The 12,523-nt window shown below is 44.1% G+C and overlaps 1 protein-coding gene across 1 annotated transcript in view; it reads left to right on the plus strand.

The window, feature by feature from the left end:
• The window catches only part of LOC144721109 (disintegrin and metalloproteinase domain-containing protein 11-like), a 124,801-nt gene that overhangs the window by 109,494 nt on the left and 2,784 nt on the right, over positions 1–12,523 (plus strand). Inside the window, exons 28-31 of the mRNA XM_078598491.1 lie at positions 1,298–1,398; positions 3,873–3,936; positions 7,381–7,467; positions 12,176–12,302. Coding sequence (XP_078454617.1) covers positions 1,298–1,398; positions 3,873–3,936; positions 7,381–7,467; positions 12,176–12,302 — 379 coding nt within the window. The remainder of the gene's footprint in view (positions 1–1,297; positions 1,399–3,872; positions 3,937–7,380; positions 7,468–12,175; positions 12,303–12,523) is intronic.

The raw sequence follows: 12,523 nt of genomic DNA on the forward strand, positions 1-12,523 counted from the left end.
AACCCTGCACCACCCGACACGGCCAAACAGTAAAAAATGTTTCACGTTTACAAAGGACAAATAATTCACTACTTTAGCCCACCAGGTGTGTTGAAGAGTGAATCAACATCGTTTAAAATTTGAGTAGTACGACGTTTCGCTGGTAATTACCAGAGGTGTGGACTCGAGTCATGTGACTTGGACTCGAGTCAGACTCGAGTCATGAATTTGATGACTTGCGACTCGACTTGGACTTGCATAACAATGACTTTGTCCCACCTATGAGATGTGGACTCGAGTCATGTGACTTGGACTCGAGCCAGACTCGAGTCATGAATTTGATGACTTGCGACTCGACTTGGACTTGCATAACAATGACTTTGTCCCACCTATGAGATGTGGACTCGAGTCATGTGACTTGGACTCGAGCCAGACTCGAGTCATGAATTTGATGACTTGCGACTCGACTTGGACTTGCATAACAATGACTTTGTCCCACCTATGAGATGTGGACTCGAGTCATGTGACTTGGACTCGAGTCAGACTCGAGTCATGAATTTGATGACTTGCGACTCGACTTGGACTTGCATAACAATGACTTTGTCCCACCTATGAGATGTGGACTCGAGTCATGTGACTTGGACTCGAGTCAGACTCGAGTCATGAATTTGATGACTTGCGACTCGACTTGGACTTGCATAACAATGACCTTGTCCCACCTCTGGTAATAACATCCAGCTTCATCGGGCGATTTGCCAGAATGGTGAAGCTCTCCTCTCGCTCCCGGTCTTAAATAGAGCAGCAGCAGGGTGACGTCATCATTTAATTCATTCAGGTGCAGTGCCGATACTTCGTGTTGACAATAATCACGCCCCTTGCATCTACATAAGGCGACTAATGAAATGCCTCGTCAACGAAAGACGCCTTCCACCACATTGCATCTCAACCATTCGAGGGGCACCGTTCGGCAACGACTCACCTTGTGCTGCACACGGGCACGAGTCTGGCAGTCGGGAGTAAAGATTGCTCTGTGTCATCCCAGTTAAGTAATATGATTCATCTGTGAGTCACGCAATTCATTTATAGATATAAAGCAGATTGAACATTTATTTATTTAAATTATTCAATGAACAAGACAGTATATATTCCAGATCTGTATTCTACTACAGCTTTTCGAGATTGCATCTGCGGAGGTAGAGAGGATGAAAACTCTATCACAGATTATTTGGTATTGTATCGCACGTGTTAATGTTTTGAGTGCGTTCTCCTGGGCATTGTGATGGCTACAGTCGCAGTGTTCTGCGCGTTTCTTGTGCAGATCCAACGGCATCTCGCACTCGTGGAGCGAGCGCGTCCCCGAGGAGAAGCAGACGCCCGACGTGTGGGAGAACGGGCGGCCACGCAGCAACTCGTGGCAGGGTACGTCAGCTGCATGGCCACGGAGTGATGGTGCACGCTGCCAACGGATGTAAACGATGGTGGAGGCGGCGACTGTTGTAGAGCAGAGGTCGTTTGAAGAAGGGATCTCGGAGGTAGCTCTGTGGTATCCACTTCCACGGACCATTCCCCACCACGAAGGGTCGCACCGCTCTGCAAGAGATCCGAATGGATAAGAAGTGTTTCTATTTTAACCAAACGTATTGAAGGATGCTTTAACAGACTGGCTTTCTGGCTTTGTAAAATATTATTAATTATAATAAACCTTTTGTATTTATCTTCTACATAGGGATCGGCACGGTTTGAACCGACTCAAACTGGTTTCAAATTGAGCAATCCAAACCAAACCAGCGACGACTGAACCAAACCAAACCAAAACCAAACCAAACTAAGCTAAACCAAACCTCTTAAGTTGGCTTGAACCAAACTAGTTTGAGCCGGTTCCACCCTGTCCGAGCCAAACCGAGTCGGTTTTCGTAGCCCCAAACCAAACCGAACCAGTTCAAACAGAGCCAAACCAAACCGATTTGGTTCGGTTCAAACCGCGGTTTGGTGGTTTGAGCCAAACCGTGCCGACCCCTACTTCTACATCACCAAAGGTGCATTGCATTGTTTGCGTGCATTGTGTTTGCTCTCTGGAAGACTGCAGCATCCATCCACTGCTTGCATTTGTCCTTGCTGTGTGTGTCGCGGCATCGCCTTTTTCATTGCAACCATTTGTGACTCATGAATGATCAACTTCATCTCTCTACCTTTCACGCCTTTTTTCTTCATGACGCCTTCTTCAATATTTGGTAAGTTGAGCTTTCGTGAATTATTGTTCCTGATCGTTTGTCAAAGTAAAAAATTCTCCCATTACGTCTGCTTTTAGTTAATCCCTTTACATTTATGAATCATTCATATTGGTCAATCATATTTCGTACAATCAAAACTAGTATTGTTTTGCTTTTGATATACATTTCATAATAAATTAGTCAGTGGCACTGGTATTTTATAATATTAAGCCGAGCTGTTGTCGACTATGAAAGGCATTTGACAACTGCAAAGCTGTCGAAGATTGTCCAATCCTTGGAGCCACCCAGGATCACAAACTCTCATTCTCCACTCACATCTCTCAACTCTACAGGAGCTCGTCCCTCCACACGCAGCATCTCCCACATCCACCACTTGCTTACCCCATCTGCCGTTGAGACTCTTATCCATCAAACAATGATTCAGGTACTGAAACTCTCTCTGAAGGCATCTCCAAATCCTCACCTTAAAAGTCTCCAAAATGCCATCGCCAGACTTCTTGCCAACTTGAAACAATCAGGCCACATCAGTATTGAGATCATCAAGATCATTCCATTGACTCCCATACCAATCCCGTATTAACCACAGATTGCCCTCACTGTCTTCAAGATCCTCCGCAGATTCACCCCTTTCTACCACTCCAGCAAACAAGGCCTTGTGTCAAACTCTATCAGTATTTATTGATGGGAGGTCGCACTTTGTCTGCTGCAGCAGCTGCTGCCTGTTGATTATACGTTGTGGAATTTCCTTACTCTGACCATCGACACCGCTTCGGAAATTCCCCTGTTGAGGTCTAGCTCATGGCTTTCCCCTTCTCTTTCGCTTGACTGCCCATCTGATAAAGTATCTTGATACGTGTTGTCCCCGGCATATTGTCTCAGTTCTCTTTCTGGTCGCTATAAATCTACCCATCATTCACTGCGGTAAGCACCCTCTTCAAACTCTATTTGTATAGTGTCAGGTGATGCAGTCAGATTTAGATGCTTCTTAAGTCCAAATAAATTGAATCTCAGTTTAATGATCAACATTACAGTATTGTCCAGATCCCTGTTACACGAAATCTGAACTGATATTTCATGAATTTTAACAGTTTGGCGACAGTAATTGTAAATATGCATAGATTTAGTCCAGTTGGTGATGGCTTTTCAAATTAATTTATAGTATTTTCATTTGGAATGAGAGCAAATTTGTTTATTAAGCTAAGTTTCGGAGGAAAACACAATTTTCAAGACAAATTTATACAATAATTTGTGAGTATAATGTTAAGAATATTGTGTTTTGCCATATCCTTCTCCTGAGTTGTTTGCAGATTAGGGGGTTTGCTCTGTTAACTACTTTATTAAATCCACTTTTGAAATTTGCAACTAATGCTGTTGGCTATTTAGTTATTTCGAATGTAACTGCATGCGAGAGATTGGCGGACACCAAGGCGTCGGTATTGTTGTTAACGATGTCAACGGTGTAAATGATGTTGTCAACAAGAGGACGTGCGCCCCGAGGAGGTGGTGCGATAAGATCCGTCCACGTGCAGGTGCTGGGTGCACCGCAGCATCGTGGGATGTGGTGGTGAAGGCGTGGGGGAGGCCTTCATCCACCTGGTGAATAATCACCGCTGATTATTATTATTCTGATGATGATGATGATTAAATCATTTACTTTTTCAGGATCGGGATCAATATGTCGGAAAAAAGGCAAGAGCAAGTTCCGCCCCCGCTCCAACTCCACTGAGTGAGTCGCTCCATCTCCGCGTCGCACTGGCAAGAACACAGTTCAAAATCCACGGCGTGTGTGTGAAAGGAGCCTATGCCGTTGCAGAAATAGTCTTTGTCAAATAATTAAAATGTAATTGAGGGAAGTGTGGAAAATTAACCATTATCAATTAAAATATACCAAATATGTAAAAACAAATTTCTAAAATGTCCCAAATTCCAAATGCTAGAGTGCACAGAAGGGACTCGTCATTCGCTTGACAATGATACAAGGGTAAGATGTGGAAAAAAAACATATGCTTTGCATTTACTTTCCTTATTTATAGCATGAAAATAAGTAGGTATTGACTTACATTCATACGTGTGAATGTACTTTCGCTGTATGCACACATGATAGTATTGACCAGTAAGCAGGCATTGCCCGCTTTAAGCTTTGGCCGAGCACTCCACGCAAGGCAAATTTGTTCACCGATGATGAAAGTTCATTTTGTGTATATAAATAGTCTCAATTGTATTGGTGCCCAATTTAATATTTCTCGCCTCTCTCGCTCATTATTACAATTAACATAATTTACTCTGTCGTAATAGTCTAAATTAACATAAAGTACAGTGCATAATTTACTTTATTTTTTTATCATTGACATTTAAAATAAGTAATCAATTACATGTTGGAAGACCTGTAAGTGACCAATACTATTTGGCATCAGCAAGCAACCTTGATTAGGCCACACACAAGCTTTTCCTGGACAGGGCAAGACTGATCAAGTCAAGTCTATTCCTGATACACTTTACAATGGCGGGGACTTTAGGGGTTTCTCCCGAGGGAAGAGGGGGAGTGCACCTAAAGGGATGAAACACGAGGGGACTAGGGGTTCCTGCCCACAGGTGGATTGTCAGTATTGTGACTGTGGAAAGTCCTCTGCTGTTGGGAGTGCTGCTCTACATTTCACTCGCAACTCCTGCTTTTACTTTAGGATTGGGGTTTTCGCCACATGTGTAGGTGTACAATAGTAAACTAATGCAGTGTGACATCTCTATCTGCTAGGTAGAGATGTTACAGATAGAGATGTAAGCACATCGTTCTTCGCTCCACATGTTTAATTACTCTGCTGCACTTTTTCGAGGTCTCCGCTAAGTCCCTCACTCCCCTCCGCTGGGCCCACCTTCCAGTACATTCCTGGACCAACTATCTCATCGCGTCCCACGTCATTCCTCTGTCCTCACTTTAAATCCATCCAGGTGATATCGTTGGTTACAGCTTTCTGATGGATTGTGGAGCCCGGTGCTTGGGGGACCGTCCACGGCTGCTCTGCCCCCTTGTCTGCCACCTCCCCGGCTCCGCCCACTCCATGACTTTGCCTCTACCCCCTTGTCTGCCACCTTCCCCCGTACCCAAGCATGAAAACATTATAGGCTTTACCCTCTCTGGCAATAAAACAGGTGTTAAGATGCTCAAATACCAAATAAAAACCCTTTGCAAGGAATTCAGTTTGCATTAACCACACGTACTGGCACAGCAGAGGTTATATCGGAGGCCTATACGTGTACCGAGAGTTATTTTAGTGCTCAACGCAATAACCTCCTTCGAATATAGATTGCAATTTGGAGAAAAAACCCACGAAATTCCCCCGACTATCTGGTGAAGAGCAGTGAACTTCGTGGTATCAAGTTTCACCCAACAATAAATATTACCCCAGCCCTTTCTCCCTCCCACTTGCTTCCATCACATGTCCCGTTGCAGCTCGACGTCTGGGGAATGTAAGTGCCATTTAACTCAATTTAGCACGTAGGCTTTCGCGACGAATACTATTCATGATAACGTTTTTTGAGCAACATCGCATACATGTATAGATTGCATTTATAAGATCGTATAAATGCGATCTACCCAAAAGACGTTGCCATGGATGTCATTTAACTCTCCGAGTGACTCATCCCTCATTTCCCTTCCTCTCTCACCTCAGTTCCCAGAAGCCGTTTCTTCTTCCTTCATTCCTTCTTTCTCCATCGCCCACCAATAATTGCGTAATGGGAAGTCATCTCTACCTTTAGCTACTACAGTTTGCAGCAATTTTCCTCGAGTGGACAGTGTTTGTGACTTCATTCTGCCGGTTTACTCTAAACGTTATGATCTTTTACGTGTGTATACTGCTCTTTACGAGAATTACCTCGCTCAAATGTGACTGCTGCACTGAGCTACGCATCGTGAGCTCGTGTCTACGGCGAGCGTGCCCGAGGGTAGTACGAGGAGAGTTCACACTCCCTGCGCTCTGAAGCCGCCTGCTGGATTCATAACTTAGACATCAACTTATAGTCGCTGCCCAATTTATACAAAGTGAGCACTGTGCATTATTGTAAATGTGCCCAAATCTGGTCTTTAAAATGTCGTCTATCTCTGAAGGTACCGTGAAAATCCTGCAACAATTCCAGTTCAGTCTTTTTATGCTACTCGTACATGAACTAAAATGTGGATACTTTTAATCGTGAGAGGAATTAGTTACTTTAAATAAATTAATGGGAATGTATATACAAATCTAATTGTTCACATGTGTCGTGAGTATAAGACTCAATATTAATCGATGCGTACATGTTTACCATCTACACCATCACACGTCACTTTGCATCGCATCTCGGTTTGTATGGGTAATTATTTGTATTGACTTTAAAATTTAAACTTCATTCACAAATGTTTTGCATGGAGTTTCAAATTTTACTTTATTTTCTCTCAGATGTATTAATTTTAAAAAATACAAACCCTTGCATTCTAAGCTATGACTTGTCTCTTCTTTGCACTGTCCAAAATTAATTGGGAAAATCTGGTCAAAGATATCTCAAGTATTGTGCGACACGAGCTATGTGGGTATTCGCTTAATCTGCCGCTATCTCAAAAGTAAATGTCGCTCTTGTCTTGCGTGGGAACGCGGCAAGCGGCGCACATTTTTGATCCACGCTTCAAAGTCTCGAAAAGATGTAGACCATGACAGGGCCACAAGCCGCGTCCCGAGTGGAATAGAGTACCGACAATATATTGTTTTCTTGAAGCTCATATTCAATCACTAATGATTGTCGAATGCATGTCCATCGTGTGAACGTATTGAGTTAATTCCATGTCAGTGCATTATAATTAGCAGTAATCGGATTATGTAGTGGAATGTGACCCACCCTGTCTGTTTCCTTGTCAAGATGCTCCACTGGTTGAACAATGAATCAACTTGACCATCAACTGTGCTGCATTCGTTGCTATTCGAGCTCTTGTCTTGAACATGTTTTGATTCCCCTTCTTGTGTCACGCTGTGCACATCGTTGCGTGTTTTAATGGCCGAGTGAGTATGATGGCAACGTCCGTGAGGGCTGCGACTTGTGTTGACTGTGCGAAGTCTTCCTTGCCCCTCTGTTGTGTAACCTCAGCCCCTCTGCTCTCTCCTGTGTTGTGTTGCCCTTCTCTGGACCATCATTGATTTTTCAGGTATTTAAACCCCTGGTTTAAAAAAGAGTACAATGTAGCTAAGTGGATAGAAGATGTGAATAAAAATACTCAACCACAATATATACGGTACTGCCCACCTCTCACGGCCATTGTCCATTTGCTGTGCAGTGGCCCTCCCCGCTGTCTCCAAGTAATTTGTGCGATGCGGTGGTGCTGTGCTGTCATGCAGCAGAAATGTCGTGGCGCTCACTGGCTACGTGGTATCGCCACCCACATGCCTGAAGGATTTAATTAGCCAGCATTAGTAAGCGCCTCTCAAAAGGAACTAAGATTTTGTGTTTCAGTTAAAGTATTGGCAATATCGATGGTTAAAAGGCAGAAAAAATCATCCTTGCAATGTGAACTCTTAAAAATTGTCTGCTATCCATCATTATTACAACTCATTACAATGAAACGTATGCGAACACAATGTTTAGCATGTACACTTTGTTTGGGGTCTGATCATCCTGTATATTGCTTGGATTCATTTGTATGTTTATATCCTCATACATGAGCTGCCAATTCTGATGGTGATAATTCCCCTCGCCGTTGTGTTAATCTGTAAGGTGAATTGCCATTGCTTATGATTGTTTGAGCACGAGTTCGAGTGCATCTTGTTTATAACCAGGCGGTGAGAATTAAGAGCCGCATCTGTCAGAATCACCCCGGTCCCCAAAAGTACAAAACAACCCAAAAAAGTGCAACAGAAAAACAAATAGAAGCGCCATGACAGGACGAATTGCAAATATTGCAGAATCATAAAACAACATTAAATCTGAGATGTGAGTTAAAATTACATTCCCTGCATGTTCAGACTGATCACAGCACGCATTAAAACAAATAGATACATGAACACAAAACGTCCAACAGGTGGTTGACTATAATACTAATATTGAACTTGACTGTCGTACTAGCATGTACACAAGAGCAAGGCAAATGCAGTTAGCCAGACTGCTGACTGTTCACACGAGCACTTGGAGTGGGGTGGGAGTCCGTGCCCAGCTGTCCACCCTCACCGCCGCACACCGCAACACCGCCACCACAGCTCATCATCCCCTCTGCCCAGTCTCGGTTGGCTAGGACACTCCCATTACCTACACCACGAGTCTACTTAAGCCGTGCTATTAAATAACACGGCTTAAGTATCTTGTAATTCTAATAGGATCAGGCTATCAATGCTCAGCGTCATCATCATCATGAGCCGCTGTCTCTCCGAATGAAGGTCTCCCCACACCGTCAATACTGCTACTACAGTATAGACAAAATAACAACTGGACAAAGATGTTCAGGCGTGGCCACGTGTCATGTTTATGTGTTTGTTGTTTGTACGTGGTCAGTGATTAATATTGGGTGTCATTCAGAAGTAGGAGAAATTACTCAAATTATTGTTCAGTTCTTTCTAGATGTGAAGCTTTCGTGACTGCAATGATTCCTACTCTTAGGTTGTTTCGGTAAAGTCACTTTACCGAAAAAACCTAAGAGTATGTTCAGTTCTTATTCGAATAGTTTTGAATAACTTGTTTGAATAAGTTGAATAATTTAGCATTTTCCAGAATAGAGTAGCAGTATTTTCTCTGTTATCGGTTATTGCTGTTGATTTTAACTGAGATCGAACTTACACCCGATTATGACTTGTGGGGTCGGCTCGCTCCGACGACAGCCATCTCAGCCTGGGTCGGCTCGCTTCTCAACAGGGTCGAAGGCCCTCATCGACCCTTGAATAGTGTAATGCCTTCTATGGATAAATAATTATATTGTTGGACGTGTTTCAGGAGAGATGATGATGAGAGGCCCCTAGCCACACAATGACATGACGTCGTGAGTTCACGTTACATGTAATGACGTCATCCTCTTGGTTGACAAGGCGGATGCTTTAAGCTGTTTTTAATGTACATGTTATGGGCATCCTTTAGATCAATTTGACTGGTTTTCCATGGGGTAAATCCCGAATAGCAACGCACATTTGAAGAATCTCTAAATAGTTATCCTGGATGTGTTGAAGACATATCAATACAGCTGCGTTGGTGCAACGCGCGAGGCAGTTCGTGCCATGTGTGGAGGGTGAAGGCGGCAGCTTCCCGGTGTCGATGCCCCCGGCACTTTGGGGCATCGCACACTGCCCCTAACTCTGCCCTGGCAAGCAGAGGGCAGCACAGCGATATCCATTGTTGCAATCTACTACTTTCCCACACCGATGCTTCCCCCGCCTTCACAAACCGGCAATGTACTGTGTGCAGAAGTATGGCCAAATAACCCCAACAATCTCCTCCAGCCGTGGCTTGATGGTGATGATGATGATTACTTTTAACCTGCAAACCTTGGTATGCACAAGCAATGGGGTAGCACCTGATGAGATGTTTATAATCTGCAACTCGAAAAACTGCTTTAACAAAAATATCAGATGGAATTACATTTATTTCTCCAAATTTATGTAATTTGTAATTGAACAACTTGCTTTGCCACCCCCAGACATCTGTGTTTGGTTGACAGGGATCAGGTTGTAATGAGATCTCCCCATATCGTGTTGAACTGTATTACAGTAAACTGCAGAGCTTCGATTGACCTATATAGGCTAACTGAGAAATATGTCCGAGTTTGGTGAACAAGGTGGCAACACCATAGACAACTCAGGGATAACCGTACCCATTCATGCTAACACACAACTGTGCACCAGTGTTATAGAGCGGTGCTTGATTAGAGTTGTCTCAAATACCAGGACAATTAAATAAGGGCCTCCACAGCACTGAAAGTTTTTGAACCTACATTCCAAAACAATAATTTCAGCACAACATTTGATGTTTTGAAGCCCTTAATATAAGCCATTTTGCACCAACGGTACATTCTAAGGACAGTAAAATTGGAGAGGCCATATGTGCCCCAGAGCTCAAACTCCCACCCTCCTTCCACTTTTATCTCCCAGAGCCAAGAGCATAATTGGCCGAGATGAATGTCCCTGTTCCAAAAGGTCCCTGAATGGGAGAATGAACTATCCACCCACAACGTATCACACCAGAGGACACATGCAATATGCTCGCTGTGCTCCTGGGTTTTTGCTGATTCACAGGTCTGCCTCGCTGTTGGGCAAACAGACCTCAGCTCACTGAAGCAAATATTTCCTTCCCTCATTAGTCAAGCATACAAATACCTTGACACTGCTCTTAGACATTTTCAAAAGTAAATTCTAAGCTATGTGGAAATAACACTGAAATGTAAAGACATTTTATTTCCAGAATTTGATTTCACTGGATTTAAATGTCTAATTCTTCTTACTATATGACTGAATGAAGTCGAATATCAATTTTAATATTGACGTCCAAGATATTCATAGAATTTATGGAATTTTAAGTAGCTGAGTGTATTTCAGCTATTCCTCTTTTGAGAGAACTAATCGGGCATTTAGTACGCGGATGAGTTGTTTGAAACGTCAACCACTGTCACAGTCGAGGATATCCTCTAAGTGATCATGAGCAGGGCACATTCAATTAACAATGGACACTACAAATGTAACTTTTTTTCCCATGATGTAGCTTACGTAAAAATGTAATGTTACAAAAATGTAATGTTACATTTTAATGTGTACATACATGTTTACTTTCGAGGGGTCTGTTTAATACTCAATAGTTTACTAACACAAAATTGCTCTTGTGTCAATTAAAACCATGGTGAAGCTCTCAAATCAAAGCAAATGAGCGCTGCACACCCACCCTGTCACCCCGCCACCGCCACCACACAGAGGGCCTTGCGACGAGACAGACAAGATTTCTACTTGAGCCTCGCCTCTCCTGCACGCGAGTGCTGCTACGCGGCCTGGCTGCGTCACTTTAACGACCGCGTGCGCAGCTGCACGCGGTGATGATGGTCGCGTTTAGGGAAGTGCGCCTGGCGTGTGGGCGGCTGTGATGCAGTCGGTGTCGTGATGAATGTGGTGCGATCTCGTCAGTTTGTTTTGCCTGCATGTTAGTTTAGTCGTTCTACCACTGTACCTTTGCACGTGGTAGGAAACTGCAGTGCCAGGCGTGAGGGAGGCTCAATTTGTGCTGTAATGCCTTGTAAGCACGTCACTGCCCAGCAGGAGAACACATGCCTGCACAATCCACCAACTCCATCTGCTAGCCGAATCATTGTAATGAAAAAACCCAATGCATTCGTCAATAACACTGCCTGAAGAAGTAAACACGGTAGGCGACGTTTTGGGCAATGTCCCTTCCTCACAGCCCTTAGAGGCCAGTGGCTGGCTGAGAGGCCGGCAGCACAGCAGCACCCAGTCACAACGGCTGCAGACACCGGCCCGATGATGACGACAGCTCTCATTAGCAAGGGGGTGGGGGAGTCAATCCGACAGCTTCTCAAACAGATGTCACCTGTGCTACATTGGTAGCTGTAGCATGAGTTGGGTCATTGCACGTCCTGCCAATAATGTGACCGCGTGCTGCGTCCACTTCAGGAATAGATAATGCATTGTGGGTAAAATATCGATTACACTGTTACAAATACATATGTAAATGTGACAATATATACAGTATTCAATTATTACATTTTTGTCATGTGTACTGCCAGTGTTTTATATATTGTATTTTGAAACGTCAATGTGCTTAATGTATTTTTATTGAATTGCTTCGATACAATGTACGGTTATGCAATGTTCTGCTAAATAAGTGTTAAAGCAAAGTGCCTCTCGTGAGAGGGGTCACAGTCTACGTGCTAAAGACCAGAACCAGCACGTGGGGTGGCAAGGTGTGTTTTTAGCCAGAACGTGGTGTGCATTGCGTGCTGTGTGGCGTGTGGCTGGTTGCAGGACCCTCTCCCCCACTAAGTCTCCTTCGTCCTCCACCGGCTCGCTGGCTTCCCGCAGGGAGCCGTACCCCCTGCCGCCCCTTCCAGACGAGCTGCTGCACCCCCCCGAGAAGCCGCTCAGCCCACGGGTCAGCCCACCCAGCAATCACGCAGCCGTCGCTTACGATCCGTATTATATTGGTTATTCTTACTCCGCCTGCTTACCCAGCCGCGCTAAGACTCAAGACTCTTTTTCAGGAGGGTCCTGCCAAGTTTGTTGGAGTAGGGGGACAATGTTGCTGCTGTTTGTGATCCCAATTGAGTAATTAGCAGGTACATTTTCAGCATCGGGATGCATTGGCCAATACCA

Source organism: Lampetra planeri, chromosome 10, assembly GCF_965212315.1.
Source record: "Lampetra planeri chromosome 10, kcLamPlan1.2.h2, whole genome shotgun sequence".
NCBI lineage: Eukaryota > Metazoa > Chordata > Hyperoartia > Petromyzontiformes > Petromyzontidae > Lampetra > Lampetra planeri.